At 38.6% G+C, this 26,335-nt stretch overlaps 4 protein-coding genes across 5 annotated transcripts; 1 reads left to right on the top strand and 3 right to left on the bottom strand.

Moving 5' to 3' along the window:
- The first annotated feature begins 1,502 nt into the window (after positions 1 to 1,502).
- Positions 1,503 to 3,179, top strand: LOC137723008 (3-ketoacyl-CoA synthase 15). Its single transcript, XM_068462162.1, is given in 2 exon segments — positions 1,503 to 1,984; positions 2,075 to 3,179. Coding segments are annotated over 2 exon segments (1,071 nt in total). The 5' UTR covers positions 1,503 to 1,517; the 3' UTR covers positions 2,679 to 3,179.
- LOC137723007 (serine/threonine-protein kinase STY13-like) lies at positions 2,903 to 8,052 on the bottom strand. The gene is made up of 3 exons (XM_068462161.1): positions 7,905 to 8,052; positions 6,304 to 7,332; positions 2,903 to 3,480 (listed from the first exon to the last, which is right to left on the bottom strand). Exons 2-3 carry the CDS (start codon positions 7,215 to 7,217, stop codon positions 3,144 to 3,146), a joined length of 1,251 nt encoding a protein of 416 aa, XP_068318262.1. The 5' UTR covers positions 7,218 to 7,332; positions 7,905 to 8,052; the 3' UTR covers positions 2,903 to 3,143.
- An 829-nt stretch (positions 8,053 to 8,881) lies between these two features.
- Positions 8,882 to 14,115, bottom strand: LOC137722242 (serine/threonine-protein kinase STY13-like). The gene is made up of 3 exons (XM_068461198.1): positions 13,968 to 14,115; positions 12,380 to 13,396; positions 8,882 to 9,594 (listed from the first exon to the last, which is right to left on the bottom strand). Exons 2-3 carry the CDS (start codon positions 13,291 to 13,293, stop codon positions 9,255 to 9,257), a joined length of 1,254 nt encoding a protein of 417 aa, XP_068317299.1. The 5' UTR covers positions 13,294 to 13,396; positions 13,968 to 14,115; the 3' UTR covers positions 8,882 to 9,254.
- A 7,387-nt stretch (positions 14,116 to 21,502) lies between these two features.
- On the bottom strand, positions 21,503 to 25,093 carry LOC137722241 (glucan endo-1,3-beta-glucosidase 6). Of its 2 annotated transcripts, none has more exons than XM_068461197.1 (3): positions 24,574 to 25,093; positions 23,917 to 24,332; positions 21,503 to 22,792 (listed from the first exon to the last, which is right to left on the bottom strand). In XM_068461197.1, the coding sequence occupies exons 2-3, from the start codon at positions 24,300 to 24,302 to the stop codon at positions 21,676 to 21,678; spliced, it is 1,503 nt and encodes a 500-aa protein (XP_068317298.1). In that variant the 5' UTR covers positions 24,303 to 24,332; positions 24,574 to 25,093; the 3' UTR covers positions 21,503 to 21,675. The 2 variants fall into 2 exon arrangements, with proteins under 2 accessions (XP_068317298.1, XP_068317297.1); XM_068461196.1 differs by having other exon boundaries at positions 24,900 to 25,092.
- Positions 25,094 to 26,335: the final 1,242 nt, after the last annotated feature.

Raw genomic sequence — 26,335 nt, 5'->3', positions numbered from 1 at the left:
TCAGTGATTAATTTGTTAAATGAATCGAGGTGTGTAATCATTTTCATACCTGCTTTGTACTGGAACCGATACAACTACTTTTTCAAATGGATGCGATTTTCGATGCTCTTTGTCATGTACATGTCCTCCAATTTCTGCCATAGCGACTTAGCTGACGTTTCTCGCATGACAAGATACTTTTGAGGCTTTGAAGACATAAACGAATCGTAGAGCAAGCCATTCAATTTAACTTATTCCACTTAGCTTCTTCCATATTCTCCAGCTTGTCTTCTAACGTCAGGTCCAAATCTAGTTGAGCCAACACATCTTTAACCTCACATTGCCACATACCAAAGTTATTTGTTCCGTCAAACTTTTCAACTTCAAACTGTGCATTTTGAATTGTCGTTTTTGCCAAACGCGAAGCATGTGATTCTGGCAAAGGATGCGCGCCTCCCAATTCTGATTGATCACTCATCTTCGTCAAACAGGTTTCAAATACACACTTTGATACGAATGAGCCTAGTGGCTCTGATACCAATTGTTGTGCTAGAGCACCAAATTGAATAAATAAAATGAAAGAAATAACTCATAATTTATTAACTGATTGAGGTAACAAATGTACGAAGAGAATCTTACAAATTTGGCTCACACAAATTATTTCTATGTGAGCTCCTTTTATTACAAAACAAATGGTTTCCCTTCTAGTACATAAAGTCATAAATATAGTTTGTGATGGAGAGAATTTGTGATGGAGAGAAAAACAAGAATAACCAATACAAAGTAATTGACCAAGGTTTATATCGAGCCACGTGTCAACAGCATAGGCTCTACTTGTTCACTGCACCACTTCTGATTGTTCTCTTGAGTAGTACTAGTACTGCTGAAATATAGAAAACCTCAAACAGATCATCATAGAATATTTGTTTCCAAATAATTATCCAAAATTAGAAAGTGGACGCTCCTCCTCCTCTTTCTTCTTCTTCTTCGTCTTGGGACCATTGGGAATATTGTTACATGTTTATCTAGATTTGACGCCTCGCTGTATATATTTACGTGATTTTGCTTGCTTTCGTCCACCAAATGAACTAAAGGTAATTAATTATACATGCATGTTACATATATAGTAACAATAGCTACATTAAAACGATGTTGATAATTATTTTCTTTTCAGTTTTCACTTTTTTTTTAACACTGAAAACTAAACGAAATGATTACCAAATGATCTTTAAGTATTATAATGTACTTATACACATACATTTATGTGTTGATGTTCAATGTTATTGATTACTTTTGAAATGTTCTTATTTCATTTCACGCTGGCTCGCGCATGCGCCACTAAATAATCAAAGATCTCAAAGGAGGTTGAAATGTTATTATTTCATTTTACGCTATCTCGCGCATGCGCCACTAAATAATCAAGGATCTCAAAGGAGGGGTTCATTGAATTAGTGAGAAATTCGGGCAACTTCAACAATGCTGCCATTGATTTTCAAAAGCGAGTGCTCAAGAGTTTCGGCATAGGCGAAGATAAGTACATGCCCCGAGTGGTATTCTGCCCTGATTACAAGATAAAACTGAAAGACGGAAGAGAAGAGGCAGCTATGGTGATGTTCGGGGCCATAAATGACCTTTTCGGAGCCACCAAAGTCCGGCCAAAGGACATTAGGATCCTCGTGGTGAACTGTGGAGTTCTGAATACGACTCCATCGCTGTCATCCATGGTGATAAAGCATTTCAAGCTAAGGCCTAACGTACAGAGCTTCAACCTTGGTGGAATGGGTTGTGCTGCAGGAATCGTAGCCCTTGATCTTGGCAAAGACCTTATAAATGCTCATCCTGGCTCATATGCACTGGTGGTCAGCACGGAGGCTGTGTGCTATACATGGTACGAAGGCAATGATTTCGATCTGCTCCTTTCTAATTGCTTCTTTCGAATGGGGGCTGCCGCCATGCTGCTCTCTAGCTCCCATCTCAATCGATGGCATGCCAAATATGAACTCAAACAGTATACACACACACGTACGTACAGACTCATTGATCCGTACAGATCTTTAAGATTTTAGTGATTTGATCTTGATGGCGGGCAATTGATGCAGCTGGTTCGAACTCACAGAGGCATGGATGGGAGGAGCTTCAACAGCATACATTTGAAGGAAGATGCAAAGGCCACACAAGGAGTGTCAATGAGCAAAGACGTGATTCAGGTTGGCGGCCATGCACTCAAGGCCAACATCACCACTATCAGCCCCCTCGTTCTCCCCGTCAGCGAACAATTCCATTTCCTCACCAATTTTCCCTTCAGGGAGAAGAAAACTAATTACAAGCCTTACATTCCTGATTACAAGCTTGCCTTCGAGCACGTGTGAATATTGGCAACTAGCAAGAAGGTGCTCGACGAAATACAGAAGAACCTAGAGCTTACGGAGGACTACATGGAGGCATCCAGGAAAACCCTGGAGCGATTTGGAGACGCTTCTAGTAGTAGTGTTTGGTACGAACTCGCTTACTTAGAGGCAACTTCAAAGATCAAGAGGGGTGGTCGGATTTGGCAGCTCACCTTCGGCTCAGGGTTCAAGTGTAACAGCGTCGTTTGGAAGGCTCTTAAGAATGTTGAGACACCCAGGCAGAGTCCATGGTTTGACGAGTTAGATTTAACTCTTATGCATGGCAGCAAGATTACAAAGAGGACAAAATGACAAGTGTTTCTAAGTGTTCTAGCTTAAGGCTTAACAACCAGCAATTGTTTATCAGCTAGCTCCCACAAGTTTTAATTACTCAACTTGATAATTTGATTCGCACAGCGCAAATGAACGTCTTAGGGCCGAGTGTTGGCCTCGACGTGAGCTGAACCACGATGTGTCAGGAAACAGTAATTGATATAAACCAGTGGATGCAATGCATGCCATAATCATATACACCATCAGATTCAATTCTTCTCTTCTATTACTCATCCTTCAGAGTCAGAAATTCAACCAAATAGAAACCTCAAAACCAAAATATTTTTTGACACCAATTCCTTATCTATCTTAACAAAGAAATGAAACCTGATAAATACACAGGGCTTACTATATAATTACGGTACCTTCTCTCTCTCTCTCTCTCACCTTTCTTTCCTATGTTGTTATTCATAACTGTTTTCTTTTCTAATCTTTCTTCTGGGGTCAGTCCGCTGTCATTGGCTGGGTAATGCAACACCTGAACCGGGCCTTGCGAACAGTCGTCATGATTTCTGTCTCTGCATGCTCGAGCATTCTCACGACTTCAGTGAAGGATGGCCGGACATCAGGGTTTGCATCCCAACATCTCGTCATGATCTCACAAAGAACAGGTAAGCAGTCATTTGGAATGATAGGGCGGACACCCTTGACAACTGCAAATGCCGCCTGTACCGCTGTCATGTTCTGGAATGGAAGCATCCCTGTTATAAGTTCCCAAAGAACAATCCCAAAGCTATAAACGTCAACTTTCTGTGTGTAATGCCTATGCTGGATCATCTCCCTGCACACAACCAATCAAACAATGCAATTAAGAAGCCCACATGAAAATACTTATAGGTGCATCCATGCCAACAATGCATGTATTGAGGAAACTCAAAACATCCTGCCATGCTATAGTTGCAAACGAGCACAGAAGCTGGTAATGATTGCCAAGATATAAATAAATAAAATAAATAATCAATGGTGCAATAATACCCATAGTTCATATGATACACTTTAAGGGCATACAACATGCCAAACAAAAAAAAAAATGAAGTAGATAGTTAACAGGTGCTAGTTCTATAGCTACTAATAGCTAACATTTTCAAATGGGAGACGCTTTTAGCCCCGCAGGAACATGACTTATCTTAATTAAAATATGTAGGTAAAAAAATTATTAGGAAGAAGGGAAAAAGATTATAAGAATAAACCATTATGGAATTTGACATCAATTGTAGATTACATCATATGCAAACACAAGACGAGTTAGAGCACTTGATCTACCTTAAAATTATAAAATCAATATCTAAAAATTTCAAACAGTGCATCACATATTATCCATATAACTATAGACTCCAGAGTCAAATTACTTTTCCAACATCTGCGTATAGGCTCCAGAGTCAAATTACTTGACCCCAACTTCATATCCACATTGTCACGCCCATTACAGTCATAATCCATTCAATAGATCAGTAAGTTGCCACTAGCACAACCACACATGCATCATATGGGTCTCCGTCCGACCACAAGTTTCTTTTTCCTCTTTCTCCCTAAAAAAAGTACACCATACAACTTAGAGCAAGTTTTCGCAGACGGTTGTAACACATGCCCTCCTGTGCTAAGAGAAGTACCCAAAGTTCAACCATGCAACCTTTCCCAGAAGTGATGACAACAGTATGAACCATTGGGCTTAGTATCCTTTCTGAATTCAACCGATGATCCTCATACCTCTTTTCAAACAGTGCATGATACCATCAGACTTCCATGCATGAACTCCATCCCCCAACATTATTCTTACTTGCTCCGGAACCAAATTATGGTTCAATTTCCATTGAGTGACTTATGAGTTGCTTGGAAAAAGTTATCCTAGGCTGATTCCTTTTCTTTTTTCTAGGGGGGCGGGGATGCAGAGAGGTTTTGAATGAAATTTGAGATATGTGAAATTATTTTGCTCACAACAGACAGCAATGAATCATGAGCTGAGTGAAATTCTCTTGGTTACTGTCAAACACGGTATGTTCTTTACAGTATACATGTTTTCACATGTCCTAAATTAGACCAAATCTTACTGTAGTATCATTAATATCAAAGGGTTGTTGAAGCAAGTAAATTGTTGCCTGGATATTGTTGTACAAGTATTTAGTTTAACAAGGTAAAAGCAGCAGAGAAACAAACACATACAAGTCAATGTCCTTCATTTCAAATTCAAACACAAATTTATTTTTCCAAAACAAAAAAGAAAACAAAGAACCTAAATGTATTGCGCATTATGGAACAAGAGAAGAACGTCATATATGATTGAAATTATTATAAGCAGATATTGGAAAATGGCAAATTCATTAATTTTTTTTAACATTCCAAAAATAGTTCAATGCTGATTTTACTCATTTGGAGAAGTACTCTCTAAGTAAACTCAAGAACATCACAAACATAAACACAACTAAATCTCAAGAAATGCAAGCAAAATATTAACTATTCATCCACCAACAAGGGAAGGCAAGAGTGGACATGAGTATAACTTTTTCTTGTTTCAAACAGGGAATAGTAAATGTACAGTAACAAAAAAGGGATAACATGAAAAAATCAATTAAAGACAATAATGATATACTTTGTGGCGGTAAATTAAATAAAATACTGAAATAATCATAGTACAGTACTGGGTTCTTTTTAAGTATGCAAAAAGAAAGATTATCCTCATAATTAAGAGTTTGCAATGTATAAGAGATTAAGGTTAGTTGGGGGAAAGACAAAGTGGTAGATACCAAATGAACCTGACATTTTCATAGTGTATAGGAGCAAAACCAACATGATGGTAGAAGAATACATGAAAATTTTCATCTACTTAGATTCTTTTTCCCTTTCTAGCGTTTACACAGAAACATACTCATACCACCACTTAGATTTGAACCCAAAACTACATAATCATTATGTTAAGAGAGTTCCTTGGATCCTAGGATGATTTTCGTAGACAACCTGATGTAGGACAAAATAGAGGTTGATTAAAGTGGCAAAAATTAGAGAAAAGACAATGGTGGACGATTGGCAAGAGACAACCCAAGAAAATTCACGTTCAACCTTAAAGTATTTTGTGATAAAATATGGAAAGAGCGTATCATTGGAATATTCGGGTTGCTTGAATAGGTTTTAGGAATCGTTGGAATTTCAGCCAATGAAAGAAAAGGATGTAGGTAAATCTTTTTGCTTAAGTTCTGTAACGTACAATTCCACTTTTTGAAATGCTATACACTATATGCTTTTTTTTCTTTTTTTCTAAGACCGGAAAATTAATAAAAAAAAGTTGCAAGGAAAATCAGATACGGGGTACATGTCTACAAGAAACAACGACAAAAGAACAAGGCAGAGAAGACACCAAATATCAGTAACGGAAAGCTAACGCTTATTTATATCTGCAAGAAAATAAGTACACTAGCTGTAAGAAATTCATATAACTGTCATATACTGCAATAAATCTTGTTAAGAAAGACCAGACTGAGAATTGAGAATTCAATAGAAGATGATAAAGCCAATAAAAGCCATGAAATGTGCCCACAGATAAAATAAAGCAGATGAGCCAATGATAGAAACAATGGATAAGATATTTCAGCTAAAGCGTTAGAAGTCTTACGGCGCCATCCAGCGGTATGTCCCAGTCTCCGGAGTCATTCCTTCCGTCTGCACTTCAATACGAGCAACTCCAAAATCAGCAATTTTTATAGATTTGTCAGAAGAAATCAACAGGTTGTCAGATTTCAAGTCCCTATGAATCAAACCGAGCCCATGAACATAAGCAAACCCCCTTGCAACATCTAATGCTTGCTTGACTGCTAATTTCAATGGAACTGATTGGCTCTGCCGCTTCGCCAAGAACTGCCTAACTGAACCCCCCTTAGCATACTCTGTTACAATGCACCAAACCATTGGTTTACGGCAAGCACCGATGAAACGAACTATGTTTGGATGCTTCAAATTAGCCAGCATCTTGACTTCCTGTTGAAACTGCTGCTCCATCACCTGAGCCTTTTCTGGGTCATTTTCCGGACTCTCCAAAAGTTTGATAGCAACATCTTCACCATTGTAGGTACCTCTATATAGCTTCCCAAAAGCACCTTGTGCAAAAGCTTCACCCATGTTTAGCTTTCTTAAGTCAATTGTCCACTCTTCATAATTCTCAAGCCCTTCTGTCAAGGAATGGCTGTCAAGTAGAGCTTGAGCAAGCTGATCATTACTCAGAGCATGTGTGACTCTTCCTCGGTGGTTAACACTCTGTTGCACGGAGTAGTTATCCTTAGTACGTCGCCGCAGCCCTTGGTGGTTCAAGATTCGAGTGTGGGAATCATTAGTATTTGAAGCAACGCTGCTGTTGTCTATAGACATGGCCACAGAGCCTCCATCATTGCTCGTTTGCATACTGTCGATGGACATGTTGGTACCCTCACCCTCATGGAGTTTGAGGTAGAATCCTTGCGACAAATCGTCATAGTTGTTATCATGGTTGTTTAGACCAATAATTCCAGTGAATTTGGCACCGCCCTCCAACATTTTCTTCTCTCGGAGAAAAGCAAATTCCTCAAAGTTGCCCTACTTTTTTCCACATACAAATATCAAATTTCGAACTCAATACCCCCCCCCCCCCTCCGTTCTCTCTTTCGAAACCCTGAAACCAAGATCAAACGGTTTTCCAAGTTGAATCAAATGAGGAGCAAAGAGCCCATCATTGGGTTTTGTTTTGGAAGTAAAACTACATAATTCTGAGATGATTACTGTAATGTCCAATTCAATACCATATATATGTGGAAACTACCGAAAGACAGGACAGGACTTCCTACGGCTAGCATCTAATAAGGATGAAATCCCGAAATTTAAGGGAACCGAGAATAGTAGGTTTTAGGTTGACTAAAACCACTAAATCAACTCAATCAAGAAAACATTTATGGAAATTTATTAATTGTTAAGAACAATACGCCAACTGTCAACCAACATATGCGAAATCAAACAGCAGCAAACCCAAAACCAATTTAAAGAAAGAATCTGAACAGAATCGACAGCTCAGATTATTCAAATGAAAAAGGATGAGAGGAAATCACACAACATGAAAGTATTTTAAACAGGAAAAAAAAAAAAAAAAAAAAAAAGGGAAACTGATTTAGAAGCCGGCATCAAAATTCGAGGAAACCCATGTACTTGGATAATTCCAATGATGGATGATCAGATGAGAGAAGCACGTACCTCAATCAAACAAAATCGAGGGCAGCAGTCGGATGGAGGAAGATCGAATGGAATCGAGGGCGCAGGAAACAAAGACCTCTTCTTCCTCTCAGTCTCCCAAGTCGTCTTTTCTTCTCTCTCTCTCTCTCTCTCACTTTCCTTTTTTTCTATTTTTTTTTTTTATTACAAGAGGGTCAGCGTGCGTGTGAGCACGCACTCATTTCAAGCATCAAACTCAATTTTCTTCAAATATGTTTTCTGTCTCTCTATTTGTATGTCCAAATATTCCATTCCTATAAAAACTACTTTAGGGAAAAGAAAAAAAAAAAGTTAATTGATAGCTGGATAGAGTTAACTACTAATTTAGATGATAAATATGATCATCTCTTTATTTGATTGTGTGTAAGGAAGTTATGTCTAGGCTTAACTTTGATATGTGCTGTTTAAAGATTAGTACATGATCTTTTATGTTGTTTTAGAAAAATGATGTCCCCTTTTTCAAATAGATAGGATGGAAAGCTAATAGAGTTTAGTTGAACTATATTTATCTTATTATTCTCTAATGTGTAGTATATGTAGGAATATAAGTATTGTTACATGGTATTTTGCTGATGTGGAACAATAAGCCTATTTACAACTTAACTAATATGTACATACAACTAGCAACACTCTTTGAAATTTGTCAAACGAATTGGAAAACACACCACGAGACACAACCTTTGTAAGAGAGTTGGTCTTTGGGCCCCACAAAGGAAAAAGCAATAAAAAAACCTCTCATCCACTTGTGTTGTCATATAAGTTTTTTTTATATTCAAAATGTTATCACGTAAGTTTTTTTTGGTTCAAAGTGTTATCATATAAGTTGGCGTTCAATGATGTTGATCAGTTTTGAAATGTTGTCGCTTCATTTTCAGCTGGTGCGCCAAATTAATCAAAGATGACAAAGGAGGAGGAGTTGATTGAATTAGCGAGAAGTTGGGGCAACAAAAGCAAAGGGATGATCAAATCATGCCATAATCATTACAACATGAATCTAAAGAAAACTCAAAACAGGGGAACACAATGCATGCCATAATCATATACATGATTAGATTCAATTCTCCTCTTTTCTATTACCCATGCTTCAGCGTCAGAAACTCGCTCAACCCAAATGGAAACCTCAAAAACCAAATATTTTTTTAATACCAATTCCTTATCTATCTTAACAAATAAATGAAACCTGATAAATACACAAGGCTTACAATATAATTACCCTCTCTCTCTCTCTCTCTCTCTCTCTCTCTCTCCCCCTCTTTTTCCACTTTCCATTTCCTTTTTCCTCTTTTATCTTGCTATTCATTACTGTTTTCTTTTCCAGTCTTTCTTCTGGGGTCAGTCCGCTGTCATTGGCTGGGTAATGCAACACCTGAACCGGGCCTTGCGAACAGTCGTCATGATCTCAGTCTCTGCATGCTCGAGCATTCTCACGACTTCAGTGAAGGATGGCCTCACATCAGGGTTAGCATCCCAACATCTCGTCATAATCTCACAAAGAACAGGTAAGCAGTCATTCGGAATGTTAGGGCGGACACTCTTATTAACAACTGCAAATGCTGCCTGTACTGCTGTCATGTTCTGGAATGGAAGCATCCCTGTTATAAGTTCCCAAAGAACTATCCCAAAGCTATAAACGTCAACTTTCTGTGTGTAATGCCTGTGCTGGATCATCTCCCTGCACACAGACAAAAAATCAATGAGTGCAATTGTGTAGCCGCTTATAGGGGTATCCATGCCAACAACCTATGTATTAATGAAACTGATAATATCCAGCCATGATAAAGTCGCAAAACGAATTAAGTAGTTAGTTAATCGATCCTAGTTTCATAGATACTAATCGCTAATACCAACATTTTCATATGGGAGACACTTCTTGCCCCGCAGGAAAATGAATTATGTTAACTAAAATATGTAAAATCAAAATTATTATTAGAAGGGACGACCTGAGAAAAAATTATAACAGCAAAACCATTATGGAAGTGGACATCAATTTTAAATTCCATCACATGCAGAAAACATAAGGGTTACAGCACTTGAGCTACCTTCGGAATATAAAATTAATATCTATATATTTCAAACGGTGCATCACATATTAATCATGTAACTATAGACTCAAGAGTCAAATTATTTTCCAACACCTGAGTACACAGTAGAGACTCCAGAATCAAAATAATAGACCCCAACTTCACGTCCACATGTCACAACCATTGCAGTCATAATCCATTCAACAGTCCAATCCGTTCCCAGTAACACAACCACACATGCGTCATATTTGTTTCCATCTAACCGCAAGTTTCTTTTTCCAATTTTTTTTTTTTTTCTAAAAAGAGGACACCATAAGAGCACAACCAAAGATGCATCACATATGTCTCCATCATCAAGAGCGGTTTTAACACATGCCCTCCTGTGGTATGAGAAGAACCCAAAGTTCAACCTAAAGAGCCGCCTTCTCCATACAACCTTTCGCACGAGTGACTACAACAGTACCAGAAAGAGAAACAACCCAGCACCATGACCCACCAGGAAACCAGGGCTGGAACACTGACATTGTGCTTGGTATCCTTTCTGAGTTCAACCGATGGTTCTCAAACAGTGCATGATAGACTCACAATTCACCTATATTCACAACCCACTTATCCACATCAACTCAGGGTTGTAAGATACTAAGATGAATGACGCACCACAACTGCTCTTATGCATGAACTCCATGCCCCAATATTATTCTGACTTGTTCTGGAACCAAATTATGGTTCAATTTCAGTTGATTGACTTATGAGTTGCTTGGAAAAAGTTATTCTAGGCTGGTTCTTTTCTTATTTTTGTATTTTTGGGAGGGGGTGCAGAAAGGTTTTGAATGAGTTTGAGTTATGTGCAACTATTTTGTGTAACGCACAGCAATGAATCATGGTCCGACTTAAATTATCTTGGTTACTATCAAACACGGTATCTTTTTTACAGTGTACATGTTTTCACATGTCATAAATTAGATTGAGTCTCGTTATCGTATCAAAAATGCCAAAATGTTGTTGAGGCAACCAATGCGTTGCCAGGCTATTGTTGAACAAGTATTTAGTTCAAGGAAACACTAGTAGAGACACAAGGAAAATCTTTAAAAAAGAAAGATATGGTTCAGAGGAGACCCACAATGAAAATCATTGAGAGACACAAACACATATTAGTCAATGTCTTTCACTTCAAAGACGTGAATTTATGTTGTCCAGAACGAAAAAAAGAAACAAAGAACCTTAGTGTATCACTCATTATGGAAAAAGACAAGTACTCTCCAATATAAGTTCAAGAACTTCTCTGACATAGACACTCTAAACCTAAATCTGAAGAAATGCAAGCAAAATCTGAACTATCATTCACCAACAAGAGGGGCAAAAGCGGAAGCGCGTGACTTTGGTTGTTTCATGCAACAGGGAGTGGTAAATATCTAGTAACGTACTCTCCAATAGAACTTCATGAACTTCTCTGACTTAGACGCTCTAAATCTAAATCTCAAGAAAAGCAAGCAAAATCTGAACTATTAATCCAGCAACAAGAGGGGCAAAAGCGGGTGTGACTTTGTTTGTTTCATGCAACAGGGCATAGCAAATATAAAGTAACAGTGAAGGAAGAAGGAGGGGGGAGAGGGGGGAGAGGGGGGGTGGGGGGGGGGGGGGGGGGGCGGGCGAGGGGATTAAACAAAATATTGAAATAATCAAAGAACAGTATCAGGTTCTTTTTTAAGTATGGAAAAACAAAGATCTTATCATAACTAAAAGGTTTTCATTTAAAAGAGGTTAAGGATAGTTGGGGGAACGAAATGACACAAAATGAATCCCTCGTTATCATAGTGTATAGGAGGAAACCAACATGATCCTAGATGAATATATGAAAATTTTCGACTAAAAATCTATTTTGCCATTTCCATGGAAAGTACTCATCATACAACCAATTAAATATGAACCCAAAACTACATACTCATTATGTGAGAGTTGCTAGCATGATTTTCATAGACAACCCATTTCAGTCAATGTTAAAAAAAGTTGTCGGTAAATCTTTTTACTTAAATTATGTAACTTACAATTCCACATGAAACTTTTTAAAATGTTTCCAACGTGGTACATGTCTACTAACAAGCAACAAAGAGACCCAATAAATAAAAACAAAAACACGAGAAAAATAGAAGCAAAATCAGATACGGGGTACATGCCTACTAACAAGCAATGACAAAAGTCCAAAGCAGAGAACACAACAAATATTAGTAACTGAAAGCTAATGCACATTTATATCTGCCAAACAAGAAGTATACTTAGCTGGAAGGATTTCATACAACTGTCACATACTGAAATTAAAGTTGTCTAAAAAAAGGCCAGAGTGAGAATTGAGAATTCAATAGAAGATAATATCAAGTAGATGAACCAATGACAGCAACAAAGGATAAGATATTTCAGCTAAAGATTTAGAAGTCTTACGGTGCCATCCAGCGGTATGTCCCAGTCTCTGGAGTCATTCCTTCTGTCTGCACCTCAATACGGGCAACTCCAAAATCAGCAATTTTTATAGACTTGTCAGACGAAATCAACAGGTTGTCAGATTTCAAGTCCCTGTGAATCAGACCGAGCCCATGAACATACGCAAACCCCCTCGCGACATCCAAAGCTTGCTTGACTGCTAATTTCAATGGAACTGATCGGCTCTGCCGCTTCGCCAAGAACTGCCTAACTGAACCCCCCTTAGCATACTCTGTTACAATGCACCAAACCATTGGTTTACGGCAAGCACCAATGAAACGAACTATGTTTGGATGCTTCAAATTAGCCAGCATCTTGACTTCCTGTTGAAACTGCTGCTCCATCACCTGAGCCCTTTCTGGGTCATTTTCTGGCCGCTCCAAAAGTTTGATGGCAACATCTTCTCCATTGTAGGTACCTCTGTATAGCTTCCCAAAAGCACCTTGTGCAAAAGCTTCACCCATGTTTAGCTTTCTTAAGTCAATTGTCCAGTCCTCATAATCCTCAAGCCCCTCTGTCAAGGAATGGCTGTCCAATAGAGCTCGAGCCAGTTGATCATGACTTAGAGCATGTGTGACTCTTCCTCGGGGATTAACACTCTGTTGCACAGAGTAGTTATCCTTAGTACGTCGCCGCAGCCCTTGGTGGTTCAAGATTCGAGTGTGGGAATCATTAGTATTTGAAGCAATGCTGCTGTTGTCTACAGACATGGCCACAGAGCCTCCGTCGTTGCTCATTTGCATACTGTCAATGGACATGTTGGTACCCTCGCCCTCCTGGAGTTTGAGGTAGAATCCTTGTGACAAATCGTCATAGTTGTTATCATGGTTGTTTAGACCAATAATTCCAGTGAATTTGGCACCGCTTTCCAACATTTTCTTCTCTCAGAGAAAAGCAAATTCCTTGAAGTTGCCCTACTTGTTCCACATACAAAATATCAAATTTCGAACTCAATACCCCCTTTTCTCTTTCAAAACCCTGAAACCAAGATCGACCCCCAAAATATCATAAGTAGACGGTTTTCCAAGTTTAATCAAATGAGGAGCAAAGAGCCCATCATTGGGTTTTGTTTTGGAAGCATAAATACAGAATTATACGATGATTACTGTAACGTCCAATTCAATACCATATATACGTGGAAACTGCACTGCAGAAGACAGGACAGGACAGGATTCCCTACGACTAGCATCTAATATGGATGAAATCCCAAAATCTAAGGGAACCAAGATTAGTATGTCTTAGGTTGATTAACAACACCAAATCAACTCAATCGATAAAAACATTTAGGGAAATATACTAATTGTTAAAAATAATACGCCAACATATGCGAAAACAAATAGCAGCAAACCCAAAACCAATTTAAAGAAAGAATCTGAACAGAATCGACAGCTCATTCAAATGAAAAGGGTTGAGAGGAAATCACACAACATGAAAGTATTCTAAACAAAAAAAAATGGGAAACTGATTCAGAAGCTGGCATCAAAATTCGCGGAAACCCATGTACTTGGATAATTCCAATGATGGATGATCAGATGAGAGAAGCACGTACCTCAATCAAACAAAATCGAGGGCAGCAGTGGGATTCAGGAAGATCGAATGGAATCGAGGACGCAGGAAACAAAGACCTCTTCTTCCTCTCAGTCTCCAAGTCGCCCTTTCTTCTGTCTCTCTCTTACTTTCCTTTTTCTTTTTTCCTGTTTTCCTATTTTTCAATAATATGTTTTATTTTATTTTTTTTACATTTTATTACAAGAGGAAGGGGGAAGTCTTGCGTGTGAGCAGAGCACCCACTCCCATGCATGTAACTCACATTTAAATATGTTTTCTTTCTCTATTTTTCAGTCCAAAGTAATTTTTATTCCATTCCTTTAAAGGGGAAATAATAAACCCATCTTTACCCAAAAATAATAATAATAAACACAAACTTTTTTTATCTCAAAAGCCACTTTTACCCTTATCCATTAATTGTGTTTGATTTATTTAATTCAATTGTTTATAAATAAAAGAATTAAAAAGACGATAAAAATCACTTTCCTTTAAAAACTACATACTTCACAAAGCAGCTTTCCATTTATTCTGGATAGTAATAGCAAGCCGATGGAATTTCTCATAGATGAGACTGAAAATTTTGACAAGATTTTAGCGAAGCCATATTTGTGCACCCTAGCCCATCTTGTACCGTTGTACGAATTCTATCCTTATTACTTAGTAGGACTTGTAATGACTTGTATTTTGTTGGATTTGTGTCGTGTTGAGGCAAGTATATAACATATGCACATCCAATCTTTCACCTTACCAGACCCCTCATTTCTTTCTTGATTCTAACAAATTCCTAGCAATGCATGTGGTCGAAAAGTTCTTCAATATGATATCTCAATGTGTGACAATTTCGAGTGGTGTGACCAATGCTTTAGTGAAAAAAGTAGTACTCGTTTAGCCTTTTCTTGGCCAGATGTTTTGGGAGAGGTTGTGGCTACTTAAGGAAAGCTTTGTCCTTGATGTTAAGGAGGAAATTGTTGATATTGGTGTTCAAGACTGTGTATTACATTGGCTTAGACGAAGCTGGTTTGTCCTTGTGTCCTCTTTTATCATTTTCAACAAGGAGAATGAGGCCAGGTATCATGATCTTCCCTCCCTCTTTCAATCAAATTTGCTGATATGGTCTTAATCGGGGATCCTTTTCTTGGTTTTGTCGTTCTAATTAGTGAGGCCATTTGCCACATTGAAGCATTCTGCCAGGGTAGCATAGTCGTATTTCCTTTTGTTTATCTTTTGGGAGAGAGGTGAATGGACATAGAGTGCTTGCTTGAAAGCCATGGTGGCGAGCTTATCATCTAGCCTTTCTACTTTGGCTAATTCTAAGCAAAATCGCTTCAAGTATGCCCAAAGACTTTCATCCTTACTTTGGGCAGCCATGCTAAATATGGCTTCCTAATGTTTGCAAACATAACGATACACCGAATAAGTGTTCGTTAAAATGTCAGCCAGGCTTTCAAAGCAGCCTATCGAACGGGCTGATAACTTAGAGAACCATCTCATTTCAAGGTCCTCTAAGGTGGATAGAAATATCTTGCATATCCAAGCATCATTATTGATGTACAACGACAAGGTGTTCCAACAGTACATAATGTGATAATTCGGGTCGAAATCTTCGCAGATGTACTTAAACCAAAGTTGAGATAACTTTTCAGGCGGAGCACCAATTTTATTGTTAAAGAAAGAAGGCTTTTGACTTTGGCGACAATCTTGTTGGAGATGCAAGGCTGAATTTCCCTTGGTGCATTCCTAGCTCTGTCACAGTTCAGGGGTCAGCGTCACTCTTGCTCTTCCAAGGATTCTAGGTCATTGAAGTTTAGATGATAGGGTTCCATCTTTGGTACTCGTGCAGTGTCCAAATGATTAGGGTCGCTGTAGACATCAAAATTTCGGAATTTTTCGTGTTTACAGTCGCATCTGATCTATATCCCGTCTGTAGAGGTATTGTTGACAATATATCCCTTGTGCGGGATGCTAGTAATAAGATTAGCAATTTTCACTAGGGTGAGAGTAAAAATTGGCATGACGGGTTGCCCCTCTGGAGTTATGGTACTTATATTACCATAGTTGAAGACTGAAACCTAGGTTTATGGACTGGTCCCGTTAGAGTTTTCCAGAGCTTTCATCCATTTGTCAATGTTCACGAAGTTTACATAATTCTCTTCTCGCAAAGCCGTATAGGCTCTTTGCAACTTATCAACAAAAGTGTTGATCTTCAGTGGAGTCTCCCAAGTCTGTTCCATGGGGGAAGAAGTCTAGTGACATGAGCTTTACCATTCCCTAGGATGATTTTAGTATCAGGGGTTTGGTTGTTCGCATTGGAAGTGGTGAAGACATCAGGGATTGGGTTATTCCTAGTTGGAGTGATGGAGGTGTCGGGGAATGGATTCTCTCCTGCCGCCATGCTAGCGTTAGCACTAACAGAACTTTCTTATGTAGACATGTTTTTGGTAAAGTGATTTAGCTGGGAGGAATATGGGTTCACTCTTTATGAAAGCACTAATTGTTGGAACCAAATTCTCGCAGCATGAAGAACTTGTAAAACAATAGACAACCGTAAGTAGTCAAAGACTAATGGGTGCTGACCAAAGGCTCTTTGACGACCAAGTTAGTAAGCAAATATATGAGACTCAAGCATTATGCAAGATTATAAGTGTGTGGTGATTACGTTATCAAAGATGAACCCTAGATGTTGTATTTATATCAGTTGAGATAGAGACATTTTAGGATAGAAAATTTGTTCAGGAGAATCCTAGAGGATATCTAGGATTAGATACTGCATCTTCTTAGGAGTATGATTTCTTTTGCCACATGTGGCACATGCTAATCTTTAGATTGTAAAGATTCTAAGAATATAGGAAACCTGATGATTCCTCACTAAATTTTGTTTTTGCATTTTGCGTAACAAGCATGGTCAATCTCAGCAAAGTCATGTGACTTCGCCCACTGCTCTAGAACAGGATAATGGTGGCATCGATGCTTCATCTGTGCAGTTCCACTGCAAAAGCTGTTGAGTCCATGATCGAACTTTTGAGGTATTCGTGTTCCGATCCACTTCACTCCTGACTTCTTATTTTACTTTGAAAGGCATGGTCTTTGGATAACTATTCATCCTCATGGGGAACTTCCATTTCAAATACATAATTAGGGGCAACTCTAAGACCATCATTTTCTAGGGTCAGAGTAAAACGGATCGAAATATGAATACCTCAGAAGTTCGGTGTAACGACCCGCCCCCAAAAATTATAGTTTTTATAATTTTAAAATGTGAACTTACAAAAATGCCCTTCGAGGTAAATATGTTGACTTTTGTTGACCGCCTTGTCGTGTCACGTAAGATCCATTTTTTTGGCATATACTCATAGTACTCGTCGTTACGAACACATGGGGTGTAAACGAAACGTAATTTGGAGTTATAAACGAACAAAGTTGAGGGCAAAATGGTCATTTGACCATAAATTTGGAAGGCTCCATATTTTGTTGGAACACCAATATGATGCCACGTGTGTGGCTGTGATGGAAAATAAAGAAGAGAAAGGAGGGAGGTGTACGGTTGAGATGGATGCTGATTAATGGGAGAAGAAAGAAAGGAGGGGAAATGAGGAAGAGGAGAAGCACGAGATCCACGACCCGTTTCTCCTTTTTCGACCTGACCTAGACGATAGTTATGGAATCCAGTGATTTTTCGTCGATTTTTCTGACAAATCACGTCACCTAACCACCTAGAACCAACTCTATGACCCTTTTCTTCAAGTTCCACCCCAAATTCGATAGTTTTTAGCCTTGGTTTCGTGAGGGTACCATCGGCGGCACCATGGGAAGATCAACAGAAATCGGCCGTTTTTGCAAGCACCACCGTCGACCACCACCCTTGTTCAACTCCCCTCGAGGTCTGGATCAAAGCCCAAACAAGTTTGGGGGCGGTGAAGCTACAAATTAGACAAATCGAGGTTCACCTATTTTGGGGTTTCCGGCAGTTCGAGGGCGATTTGGGGTGTTTCCCAACCGAATTGGACTTTGGCCCATGCATGAAAGTTGTTCCTCTCATTGAGATATTCATTCTTGTAAAATTTGGGAATTTTTTGAGTTGTTCGATTTTCCGGCTAGTCGGGAAGGCCAGCCGCCACATGTGGCGGCGCGTAGGGGAAAACCCGAGGTCATTCTTTAGGTTTCTCAATGTGCCGAATCCGAATCCACCATCCATTTTCCCAAATTCTAACATTTTAGTAGATTTTTACTAAAAGGTCTCTAATTGTGTTTAGGCGCGTTGGTGGGAAGCGACGTCATCACTGGTTCGAGCGGTTCTCGGGCAATAAAAACTTTTTATAACATATTAGCCTAGCATGCATTGCATATTTTATGAATGGAGCATGATTTATAATATGTTTTACGGATTTTCATACTTATGATTTATTTAGATTGCTTTTACGATATAATTATGATTTATCAGATTTATATATTACTAAAGGTTATGAATGATTAGATTTTTGGTTATGAAATTCTATGGTTTCACGTATATGATTATTATGGATTTATGATGATGTTTTATCATGGATTTTTTATACGAGTTTTGAGATATGTTTTTGGTACTTACCTAGCAAGTTATCATACAGAACATCTGCATACCATGGGTATAGATGTCTATGGTCATAGGACATAGATGATGGAGGAGTGAGATATGATATATGATATACCCCCAGCTTCACTGCCGAAAGCAATGTCGAACAGCTTCACTAGCCACGACTAGTGTCGGTGTGGATGTATGCTATTTTATAGAGCTTCACTTTCAGGTGATGGACAAGTTATTCACCTTCACCTTCAGGTGATGGACAGGTTATTCACCTTCACCTTCGGGTGATGGACAAGTTATACAGCTTCAGCTTTGGTTGATGGATATTATTGCCTTCAGGCGACTATGATACCCTTGTTGAGTACCTCGTTGACGTGATTTACAGATGTTTTACATGGTTACGATTTATAGAGGTTTTACGGATTTTCCTTCGGACGACTATTATTATTCCGGAGCATTGGTTTACACATACATGTTTTATAAAGGGTTTTCATGGCATGCTAGGATTTTTAGAAAACCTACCACATAGTATTATATATGTGTTTTCAAAACAGGGGGTTATTATGTTCATAATAAAATGTTTTCCTATTATTAGTATTATTAATATAAACTTTGGTCCACTCACCTTTTCTATTTTACGCCCTCTCAAGAGTTAGGATCAAGGCACATGATCCTGGTGTCAGGGCGCTTTGGCTTAATTATCCTCGAGTCTTCTCAGTATAGGTATCATTTTCACGTTCATATCTTTTCTTAGTAATTCTTTCATATTATTCTTAGTTAGTTGTATGCTCTGAGCACATTCCTGCTTTGGTATAATCGTTCTAATTGCATATATTTTAGTTATGGGTGTCGGCCAGCACGTGCCTATCCTAGTATTTGGGGAATATCGGGGTTGGGGCATGTCATCAGGTCATGAATTCAATAACTTATATCGCAGAGCTGTACAAATGGATCAATGATGCCACCTTCATTTTGTCCCAGATAAGCGGGCGAAGTTCGTTGACTTCACTAAGATAAACCATTCTTGTCCGCAAGAAACGGAAACTTGATCCAGTATGGAATCAGCAGGTTTCCTATATTTTTGGAGTTCCTAAATCTAGGGTTTTGGCGTGCGTGACAAGTAATCACACTCCAATGGGAATGCAATATCTACTCCTAGATGTCCTTTGGGATTCTCCTGGTTTGATACGAATTCTATATCTTAAAAGGATTCCTTCTCGATTGGTATAAGTACACCCTTCTAGGTTTCATATGGGGTAACGCAATATCGCATACTCTATTCTCTAGCCACTGCTGGAGTCTCATATTTTGTTTACTAACTTGACCATTGAAGAACCTTTGGTCAGCATCCCACCGGTCCTAAGTTTACTTTACGATTTGTTAATGTTTTACAGGTAGAGTTTATGCACCTCCTCTCCTCGCAATGGTGCACAAATTTGGTTCCTACATTCTTCTATATCATCCTTGTGTTTATTTCTTCTGCTTTATGAAAACTCTTCAGTTTTGAGCCTTTAGGAGTTCTACATTGGTACACCACCAAGTGGAGTGAGAGATTCAATTATAAAAATGTGGATAACACTTGCATTCCCCCTTTAGGGGATGTGCACATTCCTCCACTTGCAAATAACATATCTTCATCGTATAAATTTCATAATCGAACCGTTTAATGTCTTAATCTTTACTTGAAAATCATCCTACAAAAGACATTCGATTCCAATAGCGTTTAGTCATCTAAATGTATCATATATATTTTACGGTTAATCATGAATATGCTATTTGATACCTACACCATTGATTTGGATTGTAGCTCTCATTTTACATGGACCTTTTTACTCTTTTATATCTACTTTGTTTATGTAGAGCTATAATATTCCCGATCGTTAAAAACACCCTAAATATTTCGTACTTCGGGAGCACTCGGGAATCTACGTTGAATGCTGAAAATGTCGACAACCTCAAACATCCAAAAAAAAAAACTTGATGGCACGGTTTCTGAACCTTGTTGCTTTACTAATTTGTTTTGATAAAGTCCCCTTGCTGTTATCCGTGTCATGTACTTGTAGTGGAATCCTCTGTGCACTAGATAGAAGAGATAGACTCCTTAATAACTAATCCTCTTCTATTTTATAATCTCTCCTTTCAATATATGATGTATCTTTAATTTAGTAAGTTATCCTCCAGTTCAATCATGTGTACAGACGACATACAAAACTGGTTGCAACGATGCTTATTATTCCATTGATTAAAATAACGAAAAATATCACATTTCGTCAAGACTTTAATTCCTCCTATTGAGTTGTAAAAAAACCTAATTCTCAAACAAACTATATACCAATCTCGAACCTCAGTAGAAAATAAGAAGCAAACCTAAATATCTTTTTTATTGTTTTAAAACATAAACTTCATTGATAGAAAAAGATGTTACGGAGGATAAATATAAAAATAAGCTGCAATTAGGCTAAAAGGACAAAGAAGCCCAAGCAAAGCACATAATGACCCAAGCAAAGCACATGATGACCCAATCAAACTTAATCCATTGACACAAGTCGTCACCGTCACAGCCACTGTGCACCTCACCATTCCATCACTCGGGTCGGCAGTCACCATTAGTTTCCATCACTCGGTTCGGCAGAGTCACCATTAGCACCAACAAAAACCAAAGGTCCCAGAACAAAAACACAAATACAAAGTAAAACTACGCTTAACATAAAAAATACTGCCACATTGCAACCCTAAATATCCTACTGGAAAACTCTACGACGTAAAAAACCTACGCCTAACATAAAAAATAACAAAACTGCTAACTTTTGTTTAATGACAGCAGTATAATTATTAAACAGATTAAGTTTTCCGGTATTACTTAAGATTTTCATTGGAATTACTCTTAATCCCATCAACAGCGAGTCCTAATTTTAGTGAGCACCGAGCAGTACATTTTGATCACCCAACATACTAGTGAAGAAGAAGACCGACGTGGCTGGCTAACAAAACCTTCTCCATGGTAAACCAATAATTCAAAGCAGTTCTAGTTTCAAATATGCAGACTGCTGACAAATTTGAACTACAATTATGCAATTGTCAATTGCTCATTACCTTCCACTACACTATCCTACATCAAATGTGGTTCCTCACGAATCCAAAGCCTTGGAACTCACACAAGTGTTAGCATAAAGAAAACGAAAAGTGCAACCAGGCTCAGAGGCTTTTGGAGATGCCCGGATCTCCTTTCTGCAGCTCCATAATATGGTTCGATCATTATCTCAAATCTGCATGATCCGACAGATGGGTTTGTTTTGGTGATCATTGAAAGGTTTGGAAACTTGCAAGCTTCATCAAGTTGATTGTTCCTCTGGTAGTAACTGTTAACAGCATATGAAATGTTTGCTCGATCATCCAAGTTTCCACAAGATGTCCCGTAACCAAGGCTAGTACAATCTGCAAGTCCACAGGCATAGCTCACACTTAATGCTACTTGTGGGTCATCAAGGCTTGCTGAAGGCTTCATCACACACCACTTACGCTCCAAATAGCGCACACCTTTTGCTGGAACTAATGCCCCTGAATTTGTGGAACCAAGGTTAAGCTGGTATTTTGCTAACCCATCAAAAGTAAATATTCCCCAGTGTCGTTCAAAGTTTCCTGGATCAATGCTTTTAGCATCCTCATCAATCAAACTGAACAGATAAGCATCAATTGGCCCTGGTCTCATTGGGGTTCCTCTGCCACCCAATATGTGGGACATGAAACCTTGGTTGAACCTCTGAGCATAAACTAGATTAGCATTCCGGTCGCCATCTGTTGGCCATCCAATCTCTCCAACTATGATTGGTAAATTTCCAAAGCCATTCTTCTGCAGGGTCCACACAAGAGTATCATAGTTTGCGTCAAACATATTGTAGTAAGTTGCACTACCATCAGTAATAGGTGAGGCATTGCCATCAAAGAAGGCATAATCAACAGGGAAGTTGGAGTCGATGTAAAGGCTTATAAAGGGGTAGATGTTCACGGTGAAGGGGCAACCATTGTCACTCAAGAACTTCACAATTTGAATCATGTAATCATGGATATCAGTTCGGAAGTCACCACCGGATGGAAATCCATTTGAACTCGCATACACGTCAGCGTTCTGGGGTACAGTCACCTTTACTTGGTTGCTAAGGCCAGCTTTTATCAGGGCAGACTGGACATTCTGCAGTGCAGGGAAGGTTGTTCTGAGGAAGCTACCGTTGTATGTTGCCAAGAAAGGCTCATTTCCAACTGCAACGTACCTGAAGAAATAGGATGAACACATACAAAGAGGTCAAGACTATGCAAATCTTGCAAGAAGTAGAAGAATAAAAGTTTCCTCTGCACATTATACAGCATTGAAAAGCATAACATACAAAATTAATCAAGAAATCAGAACAAATAAGTTCCTGATTGTCCTTGCTGAGTTGCTAGACAGGAGATTTATTAATGTCGTAGTTCTCTTAGCTTAGCAGACACCACATTAAGTATGTGACGCATCGACATATGAAAGAATCACAATACATAACTAAAATCCAAACAAGTTAAACATCCAGTTAACTTTGTAAGACAAGAAAAATAACAGTGGTCCAGGCACAACAAGCTGGGAGCTTATATGGTACAAATGTTACGGAGTAGAAGCAAATGGATCTGATCATGTATTAAGAGAGAGATTTGTTGCACCAAAGCCTTCTAAGATAAAACCCCACCATTGAATGCTTACAAAGGTGGTTAAGTAAGAAAGTGCAAGAAACGTGGGTCATCAAGAAGTGGTATTGTAACTAGCAAAGAAAAAGAAAAAAAAAGAAAAGAAGTGGTATTGTAGTTAATGGTTAAGATAAAACCATTGAGAATTCATTCAAATTCACCCAGGCCTCTGAAGATAAAACCTCATACGTTCACAAGGTGGTTAAGCTGGGGATTATAATTGGTAATATTTCATCATGCATGGTGGAAAAAGATAAGATATTTAGAACACATGGGACCGTGTAATTTAGAAAAACCAGAACTTCAGGAGAGTTTTGATGAGTTTAAACAAAAAATAGGACATAAATTGAAGTTAAGATTGGATAGTCGAGGAAGTAAGCTCATCAGAAACTGAAGTGAAGATTCGATTACTTCATGAGCATTCTTAGAAAACCGGGGGCATTGCTGTTATGGAACGATGAAACAATTCAACTTCCTATTTTTACTTTTACAATAAATGGGAGAGAAATACCAACAGACCAAGAGTTAGCTTGTTTTCATTATAACTATAATTCTGCAAATAATAATAGAGAAAATTCAATTTTCCACCAAATATAGAAACTGTAAGAGAGAAAGTGATTGATTGAAAGTAAGAAATGAAATGGACAGAAAGGGGGGAGAAGGAAAAAGAGGGAGGGACCTGATCTTGACATTGTTGGAGGAGATGTGGGCAGAGACGTTCTTGGAAACCCATTTCTCAGCAGCCTTAACGCTGGTGGCGAGAGAGGTGAGCATATCGTTGGGAATGCCGACCATGACCTCAATGCCAGACTTAGCGAGACTGTTGAGAGTGTCGTAGTCAGCATCGAAAAGCTTAACCCGCTGAAAGCCGTTGTCTTTGAGAAGCCGGACCACGGTGTCTGGGGGGAGAGGGTGGGATGCCTGTGTCCCCCAGTTGGCTCCAATCCCGCTCACCATTCTCACCATTCTCAGTCTGCTGTTGGTGTTGGTTCTGCTGCTCCACATGAGCACCACTATCATTGTTACCAAACAGGCCACCCTCATCATCCTCATCATCCCCATCATCTTCAATAGCTGTAATTACTCACTCAAACACTGTTTATGGATGATGAGAGTTTTTTGTAATCAGTCAGTTATCAGCAAAATAAATGTACAACAAATAAAAACCCAGAAAGGCAGTGATTAGATAGTGTTTGGACCCCATTTTTAGTTTTTAGGGTCAACAGATAGATTGATGGATAATAGATACTGGTGTGAGAGTGATATTTCTAATCTAACAACTAATTAACTAACAAGGAAAGGAAGATCAAAACAGACAAGGAACTATTACTCTTACCCAGAAATGAATCAGTCACTAAATCATTGCATGATATATGTGACTGACAGCTCAGCCAGATGAGAAATGGTGAGGTTCTAGAAGATTTAGACAGACAAGAAACAACTCAACAGCTAATTAAAACCAATAGCGAGCCAGCCAGCCTCTCTTATAAGGAAAGGAAAGCCACCCCAGGATAGATAGGATTAATACAAATCCCACTAGAATAGAGAGAGATTGGGGCAAAGGCGATGAAGATTGATTATCTCTCGTCTTTCCTTCTTTTTGGTGATGGAGTTTGTTATCTAATCTAATCTAATAGATAAGCTCAACAATCCATCACTTACCCCTTCTTACTACTTGCTATACATCCTTCTTCCTACATTCGCTGTTGCTACTTCTTATACTTGCTAGCTGTTGCCTGTTGCTACTTCTTATACTTGCTAGAGAGAGAAAGTGAAGAGAGAGAAAATGAAGAGAGAGAAAGTAAAGTGAAAAGTAAAGTAAAGGAGCTGCAAAGATGTCATATTATTATTATACTGGACGGGACAGGAGGACTACACAGAAGATAGAGATGCAACAATAAAAAATAAAAAAACAAAGCGAAATTAAGCAAGCGTGTTTCGTTGTGTTCTGTCTTCTGTGTCTGTTTTCACAATATTACACGCTGCATCTCTCTCTCCTCTTTTTTTGCACTACACTACTGCACAGTGCATGCTCAAGTGGCAATTACTTTGACTGCGACATCATGTTGTTTATTATTATTTTTTTAATACATTAATATTTTTATACTAAGAGAATAGGCGGTTCGGCTAAATCATGCATCGAATTCGCTATTCACGTTATTCGAATTTAAGAACTCTCACTTATAAATGAAAAGAAATATCACTAAATCGTAGTACTAAATGACATCACGTTGTTGTTGTCTATGTTGCAATTGCTTAGTCGATGTCTTCTATCATGGGGAAAGGGATCCTCTTCAGATTCCTTTCACCAAATCTTCTCCATCAAACAATCTGGACTCTTGAAAGTTGATCAAACTGTTAAAGTTATTATAACTTTTAAAATGGGCCCCTGTTTATAGTCGTTGGATCAAATTTCAAGGGCCTGAATTAGTTAATAAGGAGGACTTGGTGGAAGGGATCCAGAGATAATTCCTTTCCCCGTCATGGAGGGACATAGGTAACTTGACTGTCTTGTCCTTCGAAATTTTTTTAAAATATTATAAAATCAAATTTTTTCATCTTTCAATTTTTTATTTTTTTATTTTTTTTGGAGTAAAGGTAACATGCATTACCAACAACAAACATTACAACATAGAGGCCCAAAAACAAAAAAAACACAAACAAACAACAAAGGCCCAACCAAAAGTTGAGACCAAAACAAAGAAAACACAGAAACAACTGGAGTAGCTGTATCTTCTGCCATAACCGACGCTGCAATCACCAAAACAGCAGTCGTGCATGTCGATCCAGCCAAATTCGCTCCTCAAACAAAGCCTCGCCTCACTGATACCAGTAGCTAATTCCAAGCTTCACTCCTAACCCAGCTACAAACACCAGAGAACCTGTAGCCAAGTGAAAGAAGCTCATGGCAATCCATGAGCAACACTGCCAACAAAGGTAGGTAGCAAAGAGAAGGTAGGGGTGCAAGGAACACCTGACCCAGTACAAGCATCAAATCAAAGCACACCAACTGTAAACACCGCAACAAATCGCAGCAAAGGGTGACTGGAGATTGAAAATTGGATGAATATGGATGAGAGACAACATAGAGGAGAGAA

The sequence above is a fragment of the Pyrus communis genome, chromosome 17 (assembly GCF_963583255.1).
Source record: "Pyrus communis chromosome 17, drPyrComm1.1, whole genome shotgun sequence".
Taxonomy (NCBI): Eukaryota; Viridiplantae; Streptophyta; class Magnoliopsida; order Rosales; family Rosaceae; genus Pyrus; species Pyrus communis.
The sequence above is the reverse complement of the archived record's forward strand: the minus strand, read 5'-3'. Positions and strand labels throughout refer to the sequence as shown.